Below are 25,832 nucleotides of genomic sequence, written 5' to 3' on the forward strand. Positions count from 1 at the left end.
AAGAACTACAGACGGATCATTCTGGCTTGTTTATTAGACACAGTTCAACACACACACACACACACACACACATACACACACAGCAGAGAAATGCATGCAGTATTTTCAGCTTTATACATTCATACTGATTTGAATTTGGCTTCCATGCAGCTCTGAGACTGACTGCTGGCACCACACCTCCACTAAAACACACCAAAGACATATTTTTCTCTTCATGTGATCAGAACTGAGAGATGGAGGTGATCTAACTAAACTCACACACCTGAAGAAACATCTTTAATCATCATTTATTAAATAGAATTCATAGAAATATCATTTTACTGTGAGAAATAAGCCCCTCCCACACACACTCACATGTATCACTCCTTCAAATGTGTAGAATCAGAACCAGGAGCAGAAGATCGGCTGCAGATGATCAGAACATGGTTGAGAGGATTATTCTGGAGGAGTCTGGAGTCTGATTTAAACCCCAGACGTTTAGTCTGGTCTGATCTGACACACAGGTTTCTGCCCGTATCTCAGCATGCCTCGCCGACGTCTCTTCTTGGATGGCGGCTCACCACCTCAAACTCAACCCCAGCAAGACGGAGCTGCTGTACATCCCGGGAACTGCTGGACCAAGAAACGATCTTGCCATCACCTTCGAGAACTCACTGGTCACTCCTTCTACTGAAGCCCGAAGCCTTGGTGTAGTGATGGATGATCAGTTATCGTTCTCAAGTCATGTTGCAAACGTAACTCGGTCCTGCAGATTTCTCCTGTACAACATCCGGAGAATTCGACCCTTCCTCTCTAGAGAGGCCACCCAGGTGCTTGTTCAGTCTCTCGTCAATTCCAGACTTGATTACTGCAGCTCTCTCCTGGCTGGTCTCCCTCTGCGCACCATCAGGCCCCTGCAACTCATCCAGAATGCAGCGGCACGGGTCGTCTTCAATGTCCCTAAATTCAGCCATGTCACTCCACTGTTGCGTTCTCTCCACTGGCTTCCTGTAGCTGCTGCCCGCATCAGATTCAAAACCCTGACGCGGGCCTACAAAGCCAAGAACGGACCAGCCCCTCCGTATCTGATGGCAATGGTCAAAAGCCGATCCGCACCAAGAGCCCTTCGAGCTTCAAGTACGGCTCGGCTCGACCCACTATCCCTCAAAATCCGCGGACGACAAGCGTCCAGGCTTTTTTCTGTCCTGGCACCAAAGTGGTGGAACGAGCTGCCCCTGGATGTCCGAACGGCCGAGTCGCTCGCTGTCTTCAAACGCAGACTGAAGACCCACCTCTTCAGAGAGTACTTGGACGAATAGTTCTATGGTCGCCTTATTGTCTTGTGTTTAGTAATGTCTAAAGCTTAGAGGTATCTTTTGTATTATTAGTCTATTCTAACTAGCTAAGGCTTTTTCTTGGGTAAATAGCAAAGCACTTTGTAAGTCGCTCTGGATAAGAGCGTCTGCTAAATGCCGTAAATGTAAATGTAAATGATCTTGATTGATGGTTGAAGTGAGGGGTGAAGAAGATCACCATCATGGCCAGATCCAGAGAGCTCTCTGAGGCCTTCAGAAAGAAGGTGAAGATGCAGAGGAGTCTGTTAATGGAAGGGGTTTAAACAGATCTCAGAACAGTTAGAGATCAGCCGCTGACCAGCATGACCAGATCAGACCGTCCTAGCAAGTTCAGCCCAACAGCAGAACCTCAAGATCAGTAAGATCAGTTCTTCGACACAGTGGTGGCATCTGCCATCTTTTATGGAGTGGTCTGCTGGGGCAGTAGCATCTCGACGGCAGATAAGAAGAGACTGGACAAACTCATTAAGAGGGCCGGCTCTGTCCTGGGGTGCTTCTTAGACCCAGTGCAGGTGGTGGGAGACAGAAGGATGACAACCAAGCTGGCATCCATGCTGGAGAACAGCTCCCACCCCATGCATGAGACTCTGGCAGCACTGGGCAGCTCCTTTAGTGACCGGCTGCTTCACCCCAAGTGTGTGAAGGAGCGGTATCACAGGTCCTTCCTTCCTGCTGCCCTCAGACTGCACAACCAGCACTGCTCCCAGCGGACCACATACACACACACTTAACTACACACACACTTAACTACACACACATGTTCATGTCAGGGAATACTATGTGCAATATCCCACCCCCATGTGCAATTAAGAGTCTTTTGCTGTAAATAATATTGTTTATTGCTTTTTTAATTCTTATCTATATTGTGTGTATATAGTGTAAATTATTTATTTATCTAAATTTTTGTAACTGAGTGTCCTGCTATCCCTTTCTGCTGTTACACTGTGAATTTCCCCACTGCGGGACTAATAAAGGATTATCTTATCTCTTATCTTATCTTAAAGAAGACTCCAACGGTCCTAAAATAACATCATGGTAGCAGGTAGATCTCGACACAGCTGATGTTAAAGTACAGAATCTACCATCAGAAAGAGACACACAGGTTAGATCTTCACTGGAGGCGTTCAAGGAGAACCTGAACATCAGGGCAAGAGTCAAGATTCATCTGTCCAAAGCTCATTGCTCATTGGTCTATGTGTTTTCTGGCAAATTTAAATAAATGATGTTTAAAGACATTTTTTAAGTTTAGTTATACTACCTCCATCTCCAAGGTTTTTTTTTTTAGGGTGTCCTAATTTTTTCACACAACTGCATGTACTTTTGCACGCAGTACATTTAATGTTTTTTTTTCTTCAATATGTTTAATTAAGCAATTAAAGAAACACATGCAATTTGACCATCTGACCAAACCTTATGTAAGCGTATAACAATATACAACCAAAACCACGTGGGAAAAACCAGCCATGTAGAAGAAGTGTAATACTGCTGACTGTGCAGACGTGCTGTAGATCAGCGGTTCAGTCCTGATAGATTAACCAGTCACTCGTCTCACATTTCAGTATCTTTAAACAAGTTAAAGGTAAAGTGGCAGCGCTGGATTATGGGGAGCCCGTCCACCTCCGATTTCCCCCGTTTAATCTCAAAATGACCAAAACACCAGAGTGAGCCCGTGAGCGAGTCCTCAATGAATGTGGGTGAATTGAGAGAAACGCCTACAAGCTTGGAAAGCTGGACGATATATTTCACTAAAAAAGGCAATGAAAACCTAGTGATGCACCGATCCGATACTAGGATCAGATATCCTGATACTAACTAAATTAGTCTGATATCAAAGGGCCAATCCATTTACGGAGCCCGATTCTCACACAGCCGGTGGTCTAGGCTTCCTAACCCAGGATCAAACCTACACACATCATACATCACCCATCATAGCAAACAGCAGGACTCCTCCTATCTGACCAACTATCATCCAATCCAGCCTCAATTCTAATAAGGAGAACTGGGAAGGGAGGGGCTGCTCGCTCCTCTTTAGTCTCACAGACTTCAAATTTCAGAATAAAAATCCTGAGCCCAGACAGCACTGAGCCGAGGTCCAGCACAGGTAATCATTTTAGTGACCAATAATCAGAAATTGAGTTTATTAATATCTGTGTTTATTTGTTATAGTTTGTTTTATAAAGTTAGTAAAGTAACAATTAGGTCAACCCTGATTCCTTACGTCTCTCCAAGATGGTCAAGTATATGGTTTAATAATATAACAGTGGTATTGGATTGGTATCGGGTATCGGCCGATACGCAAAGTTCATGTATCGGTATCGATATCGGGACAGAAAAAGATGGATCAGTGCATCCCTAAGAAAACCTTCCTGGGTTTTACTGCTACTCAGTGCTGACTGCTTGGCGAGCTGGCGCTGGAGGTCGTAGCTATGGTCGGCAATTAGCATCCTGGCTAGCTAATGCTATGTTAATGTTTAATGCAGCTAAAAATAAGATATTTAAGGATTTATTATTTATTTATTTAATTTTTAACCATTTATTATCCTGTCTGCTCATGGTGACTGCCGTACAGCAATTCGCCTTTACTGACGTGAGGTCTGCTATAAAGTCACATAACTGGACTTGAGAAGCTTTAGGCATCTGTCTGCGGTGCTGAATCATCTGATGCTGTTCTGTGTCGAGGTGCTGAGATACTGAGCTCAAATGCTTTATATTAGCTCATTCATTTTGGACTCGCTCAGGAGCGCCCCCTAGTGTCTGACAAACCCAGAATACATTCTCAAGTCTACAACGTCTCTGACAGTAGCAACCCAAACTTCTTAGTAGCCCCTCTGGTGGCTGCAAGGCCCTAAGCGGCAACATATAAGGCTTATTGGGTCGAGCCGGCTCGGGTCATGCACAAGTAATAAGAGTGACGTGGGTGAAAAAGTAATAAATACACACATAGAAACTTTTTACATTCAGTACATTCATAATCATATAAACATCATCATATTCATATTCATAACAGTGTTAAAGCCTTCAACGGCCATCGCCACCAGCAGCAGCTGCCAATTCTAAGGACTTTGAGGAAAACTGAAGGTAAACCAGAGGTTCTGGAGACCCGTGTGTGTTCCATCTTCTTAGCTGTTATAGACATTGTGTGTAAGTGTCAGGGAGGGGGGTGGTAAGGGGGCTCAGGAGAAGTACTTGCAGCCAGTTGAGTCGATGAAGCAGGAATCAGTACATCTGAGCTGCCCAAACGTCCTGAGCAAACAGAAGAAGAGAGAACACAAGTTTTACCAACAGTGTGGTTTCAGTACCGTGTAAAAGTGTTAGTCCCCTGTAATCTGGTCAGTAAGTGTTGATCTGCTCAGTAAATCACTGATATTAGAATAATCACTAATAATATCACTCCTACAGAAAGTGGTGGAGGTTCTCCATCACTGTGTTCATCATTAGAACATCTCCAAAGTTCTCCTCATGGAGTCTAGTATTAATTAGAGTTCTGCTCAGATCAACACCTGGTTTGGTGGTAAATCAGGGCTTAATGATGGTAAATCAGGTGAGCTGCTTCACGCTGTGCTGGCTGGACTGGGGGGCGTCCAGGAGAACCCTGCATTCTAGTTACTCACAGAATACACACCTCTGAAGGTGTCGGCTGTGGTGTCTGGCACCAAGACCAACATTAGCAGCAGATCTTACAAGTCCTGTAAGTTGTGAGGTGGAACCTTCATGAACATCACTGACCACTGCATACCGGGAGAGAACACCCCACAAGACCTGCCTGCTGATGTTCTGGAGATGTTCTGAACCAGTTATTATCTAGAACATCACAGTCTGGTTCTGGTCAAAGTGTCTCGGATTCTTACGCTTGTCCATTTCTCCTGCTTCATCACCTTCATCATCTTCAAGAACTGACTGTTCACTCACTGCCTAATATGTAGATCCACCCCTCGACAGACAGGAGACACTGGACCCAGATCAGCAGTGTTATTTATTTCTCCTGGGTTTTAATGTTATGGCAGATAGGTGAAGGTGTATGGTATGTACCCGGGCAGGTATGTTTTACAGGTCTGATAGCCAAAGTCCTTCCCATCACACTCCTCCACTCCATCGTGACGATATCCGTCTCCACAGTACGCTTTTTTACAGCCTGGAGAGAAACGGGGAGATGGTGGTGTATTAGCATCTACATTTAAGTAACCATACTGTGTGTGTGTCTGACCTCATGACCTACCCACGCACTCATCTGTGACCACCTTGTTTCCATCGTCACATTCCTCTCCGTTCAGTGGCTGCACTTCTCCATCCCCACATAACCACGCTCCACCCTTCGCCCTCTCGGTCGACTGCAACGGGAGCAGCTGGGAAAATAGTAAATAAATAAACTGGAATAGTTGCACAGATGCTCAATTAATCAATTAATAAACCAATCATCAACCTTTATTTAAACGGCTGCACAAGAAAACGAAGAAATGAAGCAGAAGCAGAAGAAAATAAATAACATATTTGCCACCATAATAAAGAAATATGCCACATTATGAAATAAACTACACAGTAGCTTCGGCTTCCAGTCTGAGAAACTAAGCCACTGGACTGGGAGAGGCTGCAGGTGTTTTGGAAGGTAGTCTGTGATACTGTTATTTTAAGAAACACAAATTAGGGGTTAATTAAGCCCTTGTTCTTTAAATGATCCTGCATTTGACATTTCTAAATTATTTATTCACTATGTATATTCACTATACATAATTAGGGCTCTGTTTAGTGAATATCACTGTCAGCCCCTCGGTATCGCGCCCTCCCCCGTAGGCGATTCCGAGCCACCGCCCACAGGCCCAAATAAGGACTTCCTCCTCGTTTGTGTTCATGTTTGGTTCATTGTGTCAATTCATGTTGATTGGGTTCATGAGTTACACCTGGGACTGGGGGGTATTTTAGAAGTCTCAACACCACCATTTGGGGCCGAGAATTGTATTGTTTGGGAGCTTGAGGTTTCCTGAGAGGTTCTCCGTACTGTAGAAGTGTGTTAAGGTCAGCTTCTGCTCAGAGTTCACGTTCAGGAGCAGGTCCCCCTGCTATCCATGTTTTCTGCAAGGCTCACTCGCTCCCGGTCCGGATTATCTGGCTACCCACGTCCCAGCTAGGTGACCCCTGCTCAAGGCAGTGCGCTGCGGTTACAGGTTTGGTCGGCCTAGCCGTTCTTGCTCAGCTGGTCCCCCAGCTCAACCCCCTTAGTCACTGTAGCGCTGCTCTGCCTGTAGGATTTCTTTCTTGTCCCCTTTTGGTTTTCCCCCTAGCGCTAGCCGCTTGCGCCAGCTCAACTCCCCTCAGTCCCAGGTCTTTGTTGTTTGCCATTTTGTTTACCATGTTCAGGTTTTTGTTGATCACTGTTGTTCAGGGTTTGCTGCTGTTCTGCCTCATTTGCCCCTTTTTGTTTATCCTATTGCGTTAATAAATCTGCTTGCTTTGACTCCATCTCTGCAAGTGTTTGTCCCATCTTGGTCTGGCCTAACACACCATGACAATCAGTAAAAATAATGTGCGATAAACACTTTGTTACCACCCTGTTACGCAAATAATTGAGCATGAAAGATGACCTAAATTTCTACATATCCCTCCTGTTTTCTACAGATCCCTCCAGTCTTTGTTTATTCTGTATTTTCTGTATATTTAATTTTTATATAACTTTATTTTAATATGTTTAGTATGTATATAGTTTTGTCCTCCTGTAGAGCATCAACCTGAGCCTCACCACAAGCATTTCAATGCATAAACGTCCTGACATGTTGTGCAAATGACAAATAAACCTAAAACTTGAAACTTGACATGTACAGTTATTATTAGTGTGTTATTGCAGTGTTTTGATGTATGTAAGGTTCTCCACATAACTTAATTTGAGGCTAAAAGCATTGAAGAAGTATTTAATAGGTTTTTCTCCATTAATGGTACCAAACAGAATCTCTTACTGGTGTCAGTATGAGTTCAGTCCATTTAAGAGTTCAGTTAATCAGGGTTTGTTAAAAAGGGTTGAAATCTGTCTAGGTGTATGTAGTGTAATGGACAGTTCAGGTGCTGCAGGCTCTACTCACCACTAATTACAGCTTAAACAGCACTAAATAATCTGCATAACAGGGTGGTAAGGTGTTTAATGTGCATTATTACAACTAATAACGTGATTATTGAATTATTGTGTACTAATCTCCTGCAGTTCAGCCATGTTCAGCTCCTCCTCCTCTGCTGCGTTCTCTCTTCACTGGCTTCCTGTAGCTGCTGCCCAGGTCATCAGATTCAGACCCTGACTCTGGTCTACAAAGCCAAGACTGGACCAGCCAGCTCCTCCGTACTTGATGGCGATGGTCAAAAGACGATCAGTACCAAGAGTCCTTCCAGCTTCAAGTACGGCTCGGCTCGACCCGCCGTTCTTTAAGATCCACTGAAGACGAGCGTCCAGACTTTTTACTGTCCTGCACCGAAGTGGAGGAACGAACTTCCCCTGGGTGTCCGAACAGCAGAGTCCAACACCCACTGTCCTCAAACCCAGACTGAAGACCCTCCTCTTCTGAGAGGACTTGGGTGAAGAGTAGAGTATTATGGTCTGTATATTGACTTGTGTTTAGTAGAGTCTAAGATTAGAGGATCTGAATTTTAGTCTATTTAAACTAGCTGAGCTTCTCTTCAGTAAATAGTGAAGCTCTTCTGTAAGTCGCTCTGGAGAAGAACCTCTGCTAAATGCCTTTAATGTAAATAAATAATGTAAATGTCATAATAAATATAATGAATAAATTTGCATAGTGCAGAAGTGAAATGAATACCTGAATTGGCTGCCATCCATCTACGTCTCGGAAGTAGAGAGATTTTTGATCCTTGCGGAAGGCGAGAGCATTGTCCATGTGCAGACTGTCCAGCTCCTTCTCACTGTTTACCACAAATACCTACATAAACAACACAATACAGCCCATAATACACAAGAACTCCTAGTGTGTTTATAGCAGGGATGTGCATTTTCACAAACCTATCAGTTATATACATGAAATGTCCAAAAGTATCCAGACACCCTTTCTTAATTTGGCTACTAATTTAGCTAAGGATCACCCATTGCTGATACAGGTGTTCTAGTGATGACACAGCTTGTTTAGTCCCTGTAGAGAAGAAGTACTGCCAATAGAATAGGACTCTCTGGAGCAGATCAACATCATGACTCTATTGGCTCCATGCTGCCTAATAATGCCAGGCGTGGGCTAGAGGGGTATAAAGCCCCCCAGCATTGAGGAGCTGTGGAGCAGTGGAAGAACTGTGTTCTATGGAGTGGTAAAGCTCCATCTAGCATCCTTGGAATGATCCGGAGTGCTGTGGTCCAGAATAAAACACTGAAGCATTGAGCTGTGGGGTTCTCTGGAGTGATGCTCCAGTGATTCCAATACTTGTAGGATGAGTTGAAGTGGCAGAACTATCATCAGGACCTGACCAGTACCTGCCTCTCATGTGGCTTAATGCAATCAAATTCTCCTTAATGCAATGTTCCAACATCTAGTAGAAAGCTGTGCCAGGAGAGTAGAAAAGCACCGGAGCCCAAACATTTACCTAAGAGCATCATGTCCAGAGCTAAGTGTTAGTTAGAGGGGTATAAAGCCCCCCAGCATTGGGCTGTGGAGCAGTGGAACTGTGAGACACTCTCTGGAGTCATGGAGCTCCAACCACTGACCTCAGAAATGCTCTTAAAGCAGTTAAATGCAATCAAATCCTCCACACAGCAATGTTGCAACACCCAGTATAAAGTGTAAAGGTGGACAAACTCCCAGCTAAAGCCTGAGAAGCTCACCGCTGAGACATATTTCCCACGGCGCTGCAGCGATGCACTACCAGGACCGTTGTTATTGAAGGCCGAGTTGCAGTCACACTCTCCAGGAGGTCCCGGCATTCCCTTCTCACCTTTCTCTCCCACCAGGTACAGCCCTGTACATCACACACACACACACACACACACACTCATATATTAGCAACACACAGGGGTACACCACGAATCAAATGCCTCTGTCCATGTATTTAAGAGTCTGGTCACCTGAGGCAGGAACTCCAGGGGGTCCTGGGTGTCCACTAGGACCCGGAGGCCCGGACGGCCCTATCGGTCCTACTCCACCGGACTCTCCTTTACCTCCCTGTATCAAACATAGAGACACACATGGCCTAACACTATACAAAACATACACTAAATTTCCAAAAGTTTGTGGACACCCCTACTGATAAATGCACTAAACCACTTTAAGCTGCACCCATTGCTGACACAGTTGTGCAAATCCACACACACAGCTTGTCTGGTCCATGTACATAGAAGTACTGCCAATAGAATAGGACTCTCTGGAGCAGATAAACATCATGAACCTATTGGCACCATGCTGCCTAATAATGCCAGGCGTGGGCTAGAGGTGTATGAAAAGCCCCCCAGCATTTAAAGAAGTACTACTCCACTCAGTGACGATGCTGAACACCACCCCTTAACTGTGGTAGTGACTGTACAGCACAGCCTCCAGTGGATTAACACTATATCTCCCAGTGCTGGAACTCAGCGAGCACTGAAAGCTCTGAAGGTCAGACCCTCAGGCCTGCTGACCCATATAGCAAAGGAAGTAACTACTAAATCCCCAGTCCCAGGAACGGGATACACACAGGAAAGGCCTCGGTGCCGAGTAACTTTAGAGCTCTGAAATACAAGAGACTGTCAGTCATTCCTGTCCAAATTAAGACTCCTCGGATAGCTGAACATGACAACCTGATTCAGTGTGATGCAAGGGAACACACACACACACAAACGCACACACACACACAGTTTAAAATACAAACAAACTACATCAAATATTCTGTGTGTGTGTGTGTGTGTGTGTGCGTCTGTGTTAATCTCAAAATTGGAATTTGTGCTGACCGATTTAACACAAGTAGGACACTGTCAAATCGGGTAACTCCATATGTGAGTTCAAGGGGTGTGTGTGTGTGTGTGTGTGTATGCTAAAAATGTGACAGGTCTCTGGTGCCAGTGATCCTTACGTCACTCACATATTCAAAGACTCTCTGAGTGTTAAATAACCCAGAGTGATTTCATTCAGCCAGAGCTAGCTGGGGTGTGTGTTTGGGGAGGGGGGCACTTTTCATATTTTGGAGAATATATATATATATACACATAACATCCTTAACTTTCAATGGAACTTTCATTGCAAAAAATGTCATTCAGAGTCATTTTGTTCTGAAATTCTGATACAGTATAAAGAACAACTGAAGATCCACATTATGGAGAAAAGATAAAAACGGCAAAAGTGGAGATACAAGGTTTTTGCAGGACACTGACAACATATATAAAGACTACAATGTCATTAATGTGAACCATAGCTAAATGTAAGAGTGAGTTATAAGGCAATATTTTACTCATGTATAACACACACACACACATACAGGGCAAATATTGCATATATTAAATATATCTTGTTAAATATATTACATAGTATTTTCCATCTTACCGCTAAATATTTCTGCTGCAACATCCAAAATCCATATACTCTCCAATAAATGAAATCATAACATTATATTACTATATTACTAATATTCTTTACATTGACTCTATTATGATGTTTATTACTATTACATGCTATTAGAAATATTGTTAGTGTGTCTCCATTCCGTCTGATTAAACAGGAAATATAGAAAGAAGTTATTAAGTTATTATTCAGTAAATAATGATTCATATATTGGCCCAGAATTTATTACCATATGCATTTTTTTGGTGTGTAAAAAACTACAATATCAGAGGAAACAAAACACAAAAAAACACTGAATTTTAGTTATTGAGGTTAAGGCCAGGCTGGGGATTAAGATTAGGTTAAGAAAGTATCTTTACAGGAGCAAAAAAACCTTCATAGCTTTCAATGGAAGTCAGTGCAAAATATTGTATTCCAGGTCATTTTGGAGCATTTCTATTGGTTCATTCATTATGAAATTCTGATACAGTATAAAGAACAACTGCAAATTCACATTATGGATTTTTATTGAGTAGTAAAATAAAATAAACTAATAAATAAAAATGCTAATCTTTAGTTTTAGAATAGAAGCTGTGTTGTGTAACAGGATATCGGACATCATCTAATGTCCTGATATTGTATAAAAACAAACCTGTGTGTGTGTGTGTGTGTGTGTGTACTAGAGAAGGATGTGGCTGTGCTTGCTCATGTCATCACTGTCAGGCCAGACCTCGCGTCCCCACGCTTCACTGTTTAATTCTCCAGCTCCATTTTTGCAGTTCTGTCACTTTTCATGATAAACAGCAACACAAATGTGTCCAAAAAATCTCACTACAACATCCATCACACCTGCAGGGTGTCTATTCGCTTCTCCTGCTGTGATCGTGTTTGTCCGCACCTGTTTGCCTCGTTTGCCGGGACGTCCTGTAGGCCCGCGCTTCCCAGGCACACCGGACTCTCCTTTTGGACCCATTTCACCCTGAGAGATACACACAGGTAGATATACACACATACACACATACACAAAGTATATATACACACACACACACGTGTGCATACACACACCCACACACACACACATACACACCCCACCCCACAAACACACAGAGCAGTGATGTCACATATCCAGTGATACACACTGGAGAATACTCAGTGAGTGGAAGATCAAACAGGCTTTGTTAAAACCCCTGGTGTGTGTGTGTGTGTGTGTGTGTGTGTGTGTGTGTGTGTCAGTGCTGTTGTTTTGCTCTCCTTGGTCTGCTCTGTAAGGCCAGGAGATCACTAAGGAGTGGTTGGCTGGTTTGGTTGTCACACCTGTGCCATTGTTCCTAACACACCTTACTGTAGCCTGCCTCTCACTATATGTCCAAATGTTTGTGGACACCTCTCTCTCTCCAGTGTGCATTTTTTTAAACTTTTTTCTCCAGTTTGGTTCTGCCAATTAACCCACCCGTCCATAGCTCCCCCACGCACTAGCAATGCTCCCGTCACTAGGAGGGTAAGGACTTAACACCGCACTGACTAACAGATGCGTACAAGCTGCACCCATGGCAGATGTGCAAATGCACACACACAGCTTGTCTAGTCCCTGTAGAGAAGTACTGCTAATAGAATAGGATGGTGCTCCATCTAATACTTCTGGGATGAGTTGGGGAGTTGGAGATGATGAGGTGGGGTGGTGATTATCCAACATTATGACATCACTCATGCCCTTGTGGCCAAATGCAATCAAATCGTCAGAGCAGTGCTCCTTCAAAATCTAGTAAAACGCCTAGTAGAGTAGAGACAGTTACTCCAGCAAAAGCAGGAAAACATGTTTCCTTTTTAATACCCTTGTTTTACTAAGAAACCATGAATGAGCAGATGTCCCAATACTTTTGTCCATATGGTGTAGCGTATATCCTATTATATTCCATAGAAAACATAAGTATACATATTTTTGCTCTACTTAAATCTAGAGCTCTTACCTTCTGTCCTAGCATCCCAGGAAGTCCGTTTGATCCCTACAAAGACAGGCATGTCCAAATATTAATGGAACAATTAGAAGCAAATGTAGGCAGTAGTATTACCTACAGTAACAAATTACACCAGCACATTACACATCTGTCGAGATTCATATCATCAGAGGATGCCGGAGGAAAACCACCAATCTCCTCTGACCCCACACACCCCAGCCACTCCCTGTCCCGACCCCTGCCGTCCGAAAAGAGGTACACGAACATCAGAGCCAGAACCACCAGACTCAAGAACAGTGTCTTCCAGCATGTCGTTAAACTGGTCTCACCAGCAACACCAACCTCAACCTGAACACTCACACACACACACACACACTCACACACACACACACACACACACACACACACACACTCTCACACACACACACACACACACAGACTGCTACTGATCACTCTAATCCCTCCAGTTCTCTCCTCATCCCCACACTGAGCTCCAGCAGCTCAGGGCCTGTCTGCACTCTAACTGAATCACACCTCGCCCTTCATGCACACATTAGTATTCATAGTCTGTGTATTTATTGTCTCTGCACCCTCATGTCTCGTGTCTTGTCTATTGCCATTGCAGTACTGCATCATGTCCTACCTATTCTGCACTGGAGACTTAGCCTAGACGTGTTTGGTTGTACTGCACAACCTTGTATTAGTATCATGATAATAATTAATTGAATTGCACTGAATTACATTGAACTGAACTGAACTGAACCAAACTAAATTGAACCGAATTAAACAAAACTGAATTGAACCAAATTAGACTAAACTGAATTAAACCAAACTGAATTGAACCAAATTAAACTAAACTAAATTGAACCGAATTAGACTAAACAATTGAACTAAACTGAACCGAATTTAACTGAAATGAACCGAACTGAACCAAAATGAACCGAACTGAACTAAATTGTACTGAACTGAACTGAACTGAACCAAATTAAACTAAACTGAACTGAACAAAACTAAATTGAACCAAATTAAACTAAACTGAATTGAACCGAATTAGACTAAACTGAATTGAACCAAACTGAATTGAACCAAATTAAACTAAACTGAATTGAACCGAATTAAACTAAACTGAATTGAACCGAATTAGACTAAACTGAATTGAACCAAACTGAATTGAACCGAATTAGACTAACCTGAATTGAACCAAACTGAATTGAACCGAATTAGACTAAACTGAATTAAACCAAACTGAATTGAACCGAATTAAACTAAACTAAATTGAACCGAATTAGACTAAACTAAATTGAACTGAATTAAACTAAACTAAATTGAACCGAATTAGACTAAACTAAATTGAACCGAATTAGACTAAACAATTGAACTAAACTGAACCGAATTTAACTGAAATGAACCGAACTGAACCAAAATGAACCGAACTGAACTGACTCGAACTGAACCAAACTAAATTTAAATTAAGTTAAAGTTGTTCCAGTACTGATGTTTCCAGTAACTGTTTCTCTGTGTGGTTGAAGAAGGTGGGTTTTAGCTCCTAATGCTAAAGATGGCGTCATTCTGGAAGGTGCACTGTTACTGACCGATGCTCTCTCACCTTGTCTCCCTTCGGGCCTGGAACTCCTTGCTCCCCCAGCGGCCCCTACAGAAACAGTCAGACGTGAAGGTAATGGAACCGTGTGAGGAAACTCACATGCAGCTGGTCATGTTAGTTCACAACCTGCACTTCTGCATGTACTGGATACACTCAGTCACAAGCAAAGCCTCAGCGTTGGCGTAGAGAAAGCACTTTCATAAAGAGCCGTGTCTGTAAGAGAGGTGAGTTAGTAGGTGTGAAGAACCTTAACTTTAAACCTTCACTCGATGTAAAGGGTTATTATCCTCATACAGAACCCTGTGTAGCTTCATCCACTGATTCTATAGTGAACTGTTCACTTGCTGATGTCCTGATCACTCTTCACAATCGTCTCACAATCGTCTCACAATCGTCTCACATTGTTTCTCTTGCCATGCGTCGAGAAACACACTGACTTCTTTTTACCTTTAAAGCACTTACTGGCCGTACGCCATCAGACATCACAACAATGCTCATTGAAAATAGCATAAATTACCAGAACCACTCCACCCAACACCTCCACTCAGCCTGGCACTGTTTTATTGGACTCTGTGTGATTTTGGCCTGTTTTAGTTGTCTTTTTACCCCCTTTTTAACTTTATTTTACCATTTTCCTTTTATTATTATTTTGTTTATTAATTATCATATTTATTGATTGATTTATGATGTGTTTTATGGTTTTCTTCAATTAGAATTAGAATTATAATTTATTTTAACTATATAATTATATAATTATAATTTAACTTCATATCATTTGTTTTATATCTGTTTATATATCTTTTACTACATAAATGTTTTGTCTTCATTTTCAGTCTATGTTCTATGTATCACCTCAGCTACTCTGTAAATGAGGGTCACCCTCGATGTACTCACAGTTTATTCAAATTAAGGTTGAACTAAATGAACTGACCAGTAAGTTCACACTTTTATTACATTATAATTATTACGGTATTACAGAATAAGTCAGCTAATTTGCATAGTAAGTCTTAGGGTGACGTTTAGGGGTTAATTTATCTGAGTTTCTGATTTTTTTTTTATTGTACTTCTTGCCCTTTATTGCATTTATTGCAATAAGTTGTATTTTATTATTTAATATTTTTATTGGATTTTTTCTGCCTTGTTTTACTGTTTCAATGATATTTTAAAATATTTCCTTTTTTTATATGACAGTAAGCACTCAATGTCACACCAGTATGAGTATGGAAGACTTACCTTCTTTCCCTTATATCCTGGTAGGCCCTGCAAACACAGAAAGACACAGTAAGAAATGATAGTAATTATGAAATGCATATGAACATATCCTTTAGTCTATTTACATTTACAGCATCAGAGTTCTTACAAGGGACAGTAGAGTTAGGACTGTGTAGAAATTAAAGCTTAGTCTGCAAAAGGGAAGGTGATGTTCAGCCATGTTCAGCTGCTCCTCTGCTGCGTTCTCTCTTCACTGGCTTCCTGTAGCTGCTGCCCAGGTCATCAGATTCAGACCCCTGACTCTGGTCTACAAATCCAAGACTGGACCAGCCAGCCCCTCCGTACTTGATGGCGATGGTCAAAAGCCGATCTGCACCAAGAGCCCTTCCAGCTTCAAGCACGGCTCGGCTCGACCCGCCATCCTTTAAGATCCACGGAAGACGAGCGTCCAGACTTTTTACTGTCCTGCACCGAAGTGGAGGAACGAACTTCCCCTGGGTGTCCAAACAGCAGAGTCCAACACTCACTGTCCCTTAAACCCAGACTGAAGACCCTCCTCTTCTGAGAGGACTTGAGTGAAGAGTAGAGTATTATGGTCTCCATATTGACTTGTGTTTAGTAGAGTCTAAGATTAGAGGATCTTCTGGATTCTATTCTGTTTAAACTAGATCTGAGATCTGGGTCTTTTCTGAGTGAACAGTCCAGTATTTTCAGTTGGTCTGGAGGACAGCGTCTGCTAAATGCCTTCAATGTAAATGTAATGTAAATGTTGTCATGCCCACTACGCTCCCCCAACCATCACAGTCCAGTCTAAGGTCTCAAATTCCTCCTCTATCAGAATTCAGGCAGCTGATATGAGAAGCCTCTGTGAGGAATCAGACATAAAACACCCAATACACTAAAGCTGCCTCTGCAGCCATTAAATCCTAAAGAGCTGGAGCTCCGAGCTGGTGTTGGAGCAGCCGTGGTGCAGCTTCAGCAGTTCAGGGTCGGGGTAATGCTGAAATGACTGACAGCATCCTGGAGCAGAATCCCTGTTAGCCCTCCTCCTCACTATCTCCAATGACCTCCTCTACATCATGCCAGATCTGTCTGCAGCGCTGGAAGACCTGAATCAACACAATCTCATCTCAGCACAAGCTGACGGCAGCTTGGAGGAGCTGCCGGGATCTTCACTGCTGTGAAACTGCAGGAACAGCGTTCCCTAACTACACTATATGTCCAAATGTTTGTGGACACCCCTCCTAATGAGTGTATTCAGCTACTTTAAGCTGCACCCATTGCTGACACAGACGTACAAATGCACACAAGCAGCTGGTCTAGTCCCTGTAGAGAAGTACTGCCAAACTAATAGGACTAGAGGGGTATAGCAGCTGTGGAGCAGTGGAAGAACTGTGTTCTCTGGAATGAGAGGAGCTCCATCCAGTACTTTTGGCATGATTTGGGGATAAAGAGGTGGGGTGGTGATCATTTATCCAATATCCTGGCCTCACTAACACTCTTGTGGCTGAATTCAATCAAATCCTCACTGCAATGTTCATCCTTCCAAAATCTAATTGAAAGTCTTCTGGACAGTAGAGACAGTTACTCCAACAAAAGCAGGATCAGGATCTTTTTTAATACCCTTGATTTCAGAAGAAACAATAAATGAACAGATGTCCCAATACTTTTGTCCATCCAGTGTACCTATCATTCTATTAGGTATGCTCTAAATATTTAGGGCCAGTGTCTTATATTTATTTTTAAGAGTGTTGTGTTATAATAACACATTTAATGTGGCATAAAAAATATCTTAATTGTTTATATGTTATTAATTCTGCAAATTAAACAGTAACCTCTCTACAATTGGCAGAAAATGGCATTTAATGATATACAGTGTTGCCTGTAGAGGACTTTTTACCTAGAAAACCAACACTGGTTTTCAGTGTCATTTAAATGTATAATATTTTAGTCGTACACAACCCACAGCTGATCTGTCTGTCCGAGACTGAGACTGTGAGATGGAAAGATCAACCCCAGAGTTTTACCTCTGATAACACTGATGAAGGTTTGGCAACCCCTTGAACCCTGGGTTTATTGTTCTGTTAATAATTCTAATGCAGAAATTACAATTACAATATTATGTGGAGTACCACAGGGTTCTCTTTTAGGGCCTATGAAATTGACATTATATGGAAAATGGCTATAATGTATTTATAAAAACCTGAAGTGTGCGTCTATGTACAGGATGTTTAAGGAGCTAAACAAGGCCGGACGCAAACCTCTGCAGAGCTGTAGACTGGAAGGAAGCCAGTTTGACACCCCTGCTGTAGAAACCTGTATTCTGCCTGTGTTACACCGGTAGTGTATTATATCTTATCATATCACCCTCTATGTTCCTCACCTTTGGTCCCATTGGCCCTCTCATTCCAGGCATCCCCATCAATCCAGGGTCTCCCTTCTCCCCCTGTCAGTCACACAGGAAGAGCAGGATGTGAGAACAAGAACAGTGCTGATCTGAGACCAGGTTGGGGTTACTGTTACTTTAAGGTGCCCAGAGGTGAAAACAAACACCAGGACATTCACATCTGTAACAGCCTAAAGAACAGCCATTAAAGCAACAGCAAAACAGGACTATTAGAGCCCGGCCTTCAGCTCGATCCACACTCTACTACAGCCCTGGCACCAAGCTTAACCGGTCTCGTTCTGCCGCTAATAGACCAATAAGGCTTTTATTGACAGATTGAAGATTCTATTAAAGATCTGACTGCTGTGGAGATCAGATAGTACCTTTAGTACCGGTTTTACATGAAACATGTGAAACAACAAACTTCTGAATACATAACTGCAAACCTTTTACTTCGAGAGGGCATGCATGTGACATCACACCTGTGGCCACGCCCACTGAGTGGCAGCGTTAGGTTTCATTGTAAATGCAGAGAATTCGGAGATGTCTTGTTACAGAATCCTCTTACTGCAGAAACAACTGGATTGTGGGGAAAAAACAAGACCACCGTAGTTGTAAGTTTGGCAACATGCTGAGTTTGAGCAAACCTGGATGAGCCAGTCTACTGAATGTTCCTGAATAGTGGGAAACACTCCTAAGACCGTTCCCTTGACTCCGTGATCTCTTTATCCTCTAAACAGGGGAGATTTGAGCCTCAGTCAGCTGTTAGATGTTCCTGGTTACACATTGCTGTCCACGAACTGCTGGTTCTTTGGTAATTTGATTGAATCGCTGTCGAGTCCAACTGCCTTAAACTTGAGTAGATAATTGCTTCATTAATTCCTGGTTTAGTTCCAATTTCCCTGCAGCAGAATGGTTTGCCACTCTGTGTTAATAAAGGGGGCGTGTTCTAGCAGGAACGTGAAGTCAATGCACAGCCTCTATAGTAGTTGCTGGACAACAAGGCCTTATAATACTAACTGAACAATAAGTCTGGAGGTTAAGGGTCTGGAGGTCAATCTACAGCAAAGTACAGCCGAGAAGCAGAACTTACTTTGGGTCCCTCCGGTCCAGGAAATCCAGCAACACCCGGCCTCCCAGGAAGACCAGGCCGACCAGTACGACCCTGTACAAAAACACAGACACAACTGATGCCAAAACTGAGCATATGTTTGAGCACCCATGGCCAAATGAACCATTTTGTTGTTGTTTTTTATGTTAAAAAGTAGTAAACAAAGCCTCTCATCAAACATCAAAATCAAAATATATGGTTTGTGCAAAAGAATGGGCATCCTAAGGGCTGCGAAGGCTCCGATCTTTCGAGAAGGGAAGACTATAAGCAGATGTTTCCAGCCTGTGGTTTCTATGGCGTGGACTGTAGATATGGCAGTTCAGGGGAACTGTGGAGGTCAAGATAAGATCTTTAAGCTCTCATTTGCTGGTAAGACATGCAAGGTCTAGAGGGTGGTGCACTGTTCTACTGTGCAGCATTGCCTGCATAAACATAAGTCATAAGAAGCAAACCTTACCTGCAGCCTTGTCACAAAACTCAAGCGCTACAGATCACCTGTTCACACCTGGCATTAATGTGTCTGGATAGTATCTGGATCTACAGATTCTGTTCCACATCAGGGTGGGCTTATCATGCCTTGTTGCCGGTGGCACTGGATATTTTGCAGGGATTAAGGGGAGAATTGATTCCACACAATACCAGCCAATCCTGGATGCAAATGTCAAACCTGCAAATGCGAGGCCTTCTGTGAAGAGGATTGAGTAAAACTGACTCTGGCCTACAAAGCCAAGACTGGACCAGCCAGCCCCTCCGTACTTGATGTCGATGGTCAAAAGCCGATCTGCACCAAGAGCCCTTCCAGCTTCAAGTTCGGCTCGGCTCGACCCGCCGTTCTTTAAGATCCACTGAAGACGAGCGTCCAGACTTTTTACTGTCCTGCACTGAAGTGGTGGAACGAACTTCCCCTGGGTGTCCGAACAGCAGAGTCCAACACTCACTGTCCTCAAACCCAGACTGAAGACCCTCCTCTTCTGAGAGGACTTGGGTGAAGAGTAGAGTATTATGGTCTGTATATTGACTTGTGTTTAGTAGAGTCTAAGATTAGAGGATCTGAATTTTAGTCTATTTAAACTAGCTGAGGTTCTTCTTCAGTAAATAGTGAAGCTCTTCTGTAAGTTGTTCTGGAGAAGAGCGTCTGCTAAATGCCTTAAATGTAAATTATGATTTTGTGTATTTTCTGACCAACTTTTAAACCTGAAGTTTAAGGAGAAGATTTACACTGTGTGGACTAAGTGTCCTTTTAGCAATATATATATATATATATATAATCTGTGGCTTAATGGGCCAAACTGGCATTTTCATATCTAAAGCAAAACTAACATGTTTACCAAAACAACAGGAACCACATAGGGAGCTATATCAGAAGTAAGAGCTGACTGCACTACAGATCCGCCAAAATCAAAAGCATGAATCAGCGGACTGCTTGTGTGGAGCCAAGTCTGATGAGCACTTCCACTAATTAACAACAGGAGTGGGAGTGGAGCTCAGAATAATGAAAACTGCACACACTCGCTGTTCACTGGTGCACTGGGTTAATGTCGATTCAGCAAATTTCAAATAAAATCAAAATAACAAAGCACCCCACCCCCACCCACACCCCGCCCCCATATCCCCCGCCCCCAGAACACTCAGCAGTATTACAAGCACTACCCAGCATGTCTTCTTAAACTCCACCCCCTCTTCCTCTGTCAGTGTGATTAAAGGGCTGCAGTGGAAGATTAATGTTTGGGTTGAGCTCTAAGTGATATTGTCAGACAGCGCTGCAGTGGAGCACAGCCAGGCCTTTACTCCACTACAGTAATAAAGAATGAGGTGCACACGCTGGACTGCAAACCCATACTGCACACACACACACACACACACACACACACACACACACACACGAGAAATACAGAATATAATATACAACATATTATCTCAAGCTTCATAGAAGAATGTCACAGTTTCTGGCAACAAAATTAAAAAAGCATGGCATATTTCAAATAAGATATATAATTATATTATGAATTATTATATTATAAAAAAAGATCTTATTTTATTATATATTTATAATTCTATATAGTTATATATTGTTCTAATTTTAATAACATAAGGTAAAATGTCTTGCTCAAGGGCCCAACAGTGGCAGCTTGCCGAGCCCAGGTATCGAACCCACAACCCTCTGACTGCTGAACCACCACTGCCTCATATTCTAATTATTTTACATATATTATATTTAATATTTATCTTTGAATATGTGATGTATATTTTCATTTTATGACTATTTTATTGTTATTTTTTGTTCATATGTAGATATTTTATTATGATTTGAATTAGATGAAACGTTATTGATGTGTTTACATTGTTGCCCTGGGTTTTCTTTTGACTCTGAAGCAACGTCCAGACTCAGACCTGTAGATACTGAATGTAAATAGAAATATATACAAAAATAAATTTTCTATTTACATTCGAATACTAAAGCAATATAAAAGTAATACCTCAGCTTCTAAAGCTTAAACACCCTGGTGGTAATAAAAGGAATTTCACCAATTATTCTTGACAAAGTCAACAGACAGCTTTGGTCAGTAAGTCTCACCTTCGACCCTGGCCGGCCGATATCTCCCTGCAGAGAGCAAGAGGGAGAGAGGCGATCTGTCAGTGGTCATATTCTAACAGTTAATGATGGAAACTATAGATTGTAAGGATACTGTGTTTGTAGTGCACTAATCAGACTGACCTTATCTCCCTTGGGTCCTTGTATTCCTGGAATGCCACTGTGCCCCTAAAATAAAGAGCGTGAATGACCGTCGCTACAGAATTATAAACACTGTGACTCACAAATCTACATCAGACACCAGATAACAGCGCACACAGACTGCAGATCCGATGCAGGTACATTTATTTATCATTGCAAAACATTGCTGTGTCGAGACCTCAATGCTACCATGATGTTATTTTAGGACCGTTGGAGTCTTCTTTACTCATCTTGAGGTTCTGCTGTTGGGCTGATCTTGCTAGGACGGTCTGATCTGGTCATGTTGGTCAGCGTCTGATCTCTAACTGTTCTGAGATCTGTTTAAACCCCTTCCATCTACAGACTCCTCTGCATCTCCACCTTCTTTCTGAAGGCCTTAGAGAGCTCTCTGGATCTGACCATGGTGATCTTCTTCACCCCTCACTTCAACCATCAATTAAGAGCAGACCAGACTAAACATTTGAGGTTTAAATCAGACTCCAGACTCCTCCAGAATAATCCTCTCAACCATGTTCTGATCATCTGCAGCTGATCTTCTGCTCCTGACTCTGATTCTACACATTTAATAAATGTTCACATGAACATGAACAAGTCCACCCTACCTGTGGTCCAGCAGGGCCAGGGGGTCCCGGAGGTCCTGGTAGACAATGTTCTTTTATGTCAACTTCACCCTGTCCCCTTTCTCTTTGAACTTCTGAGACAGATTCCAGAGCCACCTTAAAGATTCGGGAGAAAAGTGTTTGATGGTCTTCAAAAAAGGCACTTTCATCTCTTTTGATTTTAACAGATCAGGAATCTGCAATTGAAGCCTGATCCAGTTCTGATCCTTTGTTTTTACAGCTGTGTTCTTACAGAGCCCCCTCTGGTGTCCTCACAACCCCACTATCAGACATTATTCCCAGCCTGCAGCAGTGAGGAGTGTTCTCAGAGTCTAGTAGAGGAACTTTTGTGCTCAGCATTAAGATACTCAGATCAGATCAGGAGGGCAAAACACCTGGATCTGACCATTACTCATCACACATCACGGCTCAGCATCTGGGTGTAACTGAGGAGTGTAATAATAACACATACAGTAAACAAAGTAGAGTAAACATCAGGAAAAGGAAGAAATCACTCACATGGCCTCGTCTCCAGATGCTGGGAGGGGGTGGGAACAATGGAGGGGGAGGCGGAGTCAGAAGGCAACATGGGTCGAATCTCTTCAGTACATCCAGTGGACCTAAAGCTGTCACAATTAGATACCAGCTATTAGAAGACTAAGAAGATCACAGTATCAAAGGCTCATCATCACTGTTGAGACAAAACTTTGTATTTCCATTTTTACTTCTTTGTTATTAGAATTATGATTGTGCATCACAAAGCACAACAACCACCTGGGATACCATAGAAACTGCCATCTAGCATCCATCTAGCAACTCCATGGTGTACCACTTGGCAACACTCTAGCAAATACCTATGAAACCTTAGCAACACCATCAAACCTACCTAGCAACACGTTAGCAACTACATAGAACACCTTAGCAACCACCCTAATCACCACCTGTGATATCATAGCAATTGCCTAGCAACCACAAAGCAACACATTGGCAACCGCATAAGGTCCCGCATCAATCATTTGGCAGCAACCACATAAAACATCATACTAACCACCAATAAACACCTTAGCAACAACTTAGCCACACTTTAGCGACCACGTGAAATACCCTAGCAACCATGATGGCAACCACCTAGGATACCACAGCATCCACCTAGAAACACATTAGCAACATCTATGCAAAAACATTATGTTGTAACCATAGTAACCACATTGCAACACCTTAGCAACCACACTATAAACCATCAGGGATGCCATAACAGCCACTTAAAACATGTTAACAACACCATAGCACCAACTTAGCAACATCTTGGCAACAACCTAAAATACCATAGCAACCACCATAGACATCCACCATAGTGACTGCATAGTAACACCCTAGCAACTATCTGGAACATCTAAGCAACCAACCATGCAACCACCTGGGATACCATAGCAACCACCAGGAATACCTTGTCCTAGTCAAACCTAGTCACCCACATAGTAACTACATAGCAACAGCCTAGCAACTGCTTTGGAATGAAGCTATGTAGCCAATTAGAATTTTCTTCAGAAAACACACTTAACTTATTATTATTATTATTATTATTATAAGTAGTTATTTATGACTGCTGATATGCGGCATGTTATGCACAGTATCAGGACTCAGCAAAGAAGATGCACCGTGGTTCTCTGGAGGAATGCAGGTTCTAGGTCAAACCAGGGAGGGCACGTGCGGACCTGCATCGCACGTTCTACAAGATTCCAGAGGTTCCCTCCTCTCTGTTCCAGCAATGATGAGAGGAACCACACTGAGCACTGAAACCACTGAAGCCTCAGCACGAGCTCACACAGCAGCTACGCCACACACACACACACACACACACACACACTGATCTGCTCATGTTCTCCTACCTGCTGGAAGAGGGAGAACATTGTCCATGTGAGAAGGTGCGAAGCTGGTCACGGAGCACAGCAGGAACAGCAGGTCCAGTAATCCAGTCCTGAGCGGATCCATGTTCCTGTCTGATGTGTGTGTGTGTGTGTAGTCTGAGCCCTAATGAGGAACCCTCGACCACCTCCCCGCTCCCATCCCAGTGCGCTGTACACCCTGCCTGGTTCTGCTCGCGCTTCCCACAGCTCTGAGACACGAGTGTTATTACACACTCCGAGCTGACACACGAGACCACCAGACAGCCGGAGCCAATATTAGACTCCCCACGCCCACCACCACCACCACCACTGTCTGCTCTCTCTCACACACACACACACACGCAGCAGCAGCAGCAGCAGCAGGAAGGTGGTACAGCCCGAAGTTTAGTTGAGAAGAAGATGGTCTGGTCTTATGAGTCCTGTCTTCATCATATCACGTGAATGTCCGGTTACGCGCGCGCGGTCCACCTGTGAGATGCGCTGGGTCCACCTCGTAACTGAGAGAACCCTGCTGAAGAACCCTGGTTGCTGGGCTTTGATGGTCTTTGAAGGTGGTTGAAAAGCTGGTCAGCCTGTGCTGGTAAGACAGCTGGATAAACTGGTAGTCAGCTACTGGTTAACTAGCTTTGGTCAAGTTGGTCATACGGGTGCACAGGTATGGTCATGCTGCTCAACAAGCTTGGTCATTCTGGTCATGGTGGTCATGCTAGTCAACAAAGGTGGTCATGATAAGCATGCTGGTTCACTAGTTTGGTCAAGCTGGTCTTACTGGTGGACCTCTGAGGTCATTCTGGTCATGCTTGTCAACCAGTACAGTCATGGTGGTCATGCTGGCCAACAAAGGTGGTCATGCGGGTTGTCCAGTTTGGTCAAGTTAGTCTTACTGGTTGACTAGCTTTGGTCAAGTTGGTCATACAGGTGCACAGGTATGCTCAAAGCTTGGTCATTCTGGTCATGCTGGTCAACCAGTGCAATTACGATGGTCATACTGGTCAACAAACGTAGTCATGATCAGCATGCTGGTTGTCAAGCTGGTCATACTGGTTGACTAGTTTGGTCAAATTGGTCTTACTGGTGGACCTCTGTGGTCATGTTGGTGGGCCAGCATGATCGTCATTCTGGTCATGCTGGTCAACCAGTGCAATTACAATGGTCATACTGGTCAACAAATGTGGTCATGATAAGCATGCTGGTTCACTAATTTGGTCAAGCTGGTCTTACTGGTGGACCTCTGAGGTCATTCTGGTCATGCTGGTCAACCAGTGCAGTCACGATGATCATACTGTTCAACAAACATGGTCATGATCAGCATGCTGGTTGTCAAGCTGGTCATACTGGTTGACTAGTATGCTCCAGTTGGTCTTACTGGTGGACCTCTGTGGTCATGTTGGTGGGCCAGCATGATCGTCATTCTGGTCATGCTGGTCAACCAGTACAGTCATGATGGCCATGCTGGTCAACAAAGGTGGTCATGCGAGGTTGTCCAGTTTGGTCAAGTTAGTCTTACTA

At 43.2% G+C, this 25,832-nt stretch overlaps 1 protein-coding gene across 1 annotated transcript; it reads right to left on the bottom strand.

Annotated features, from left to right (window-relative positions):
- Positions 1 to 13: 13 nt before the first annotated feature.
- Positions 14 to 24,837, bottom strand: LOC140552312 (uncharacterized). Its single transcript, XM_072676496.1, has 17 exons — positions 24,306 to 24,837; positions 22,936 to 23,042; positions 22,420 to 22,533; positions 21,800 to 21,844; positions 21,659 to 21,685; positions 19,066 to 19,137; positions 17,970 to 18,032; positions 15,608 to 15,634; positions 14,378 to 14,422; positions 12,784 to 12,819; positions 11,715 to 11,795; positions 9,373 to 9,469; positions 9,133 to 9,266; positions 8,126 to 8,245; positions 5,551 to 5,677; positions 5,364 to 5,466; positions 14 to 4,577 (listed from the first exon to the last, which is right to left on the bottom strand). Exons 1-17 carry the CDS (start codon positions 24,406 to 24,408, stop codon positions 4,508 to 4,510), a joined length of 1,371 nt encoding a protein of 456 aa, XP_072532597.1. The 5' UTR covers positions 24,409 to 24,837; the 3' UTR covers positions 14 to 4,507.
- Between the last annotated feature and the right edge of the window lie 995 nt (positions 24,838 to 25,832).

The sequence above is a fragment of the Salminus brasiliensis genome, chromosome 3 (genome assembly GCF_030463535.1).
Source record: "Salminus brasiliensis chromosome 3, fSalBra1.hap2, whole genome shotgun sequence".
NCBI lineage: Eukaryota > Metazoa > Chordata > Actinopteri > Characiformes > Bryconidae > Salminus > Salminus brasiliensis.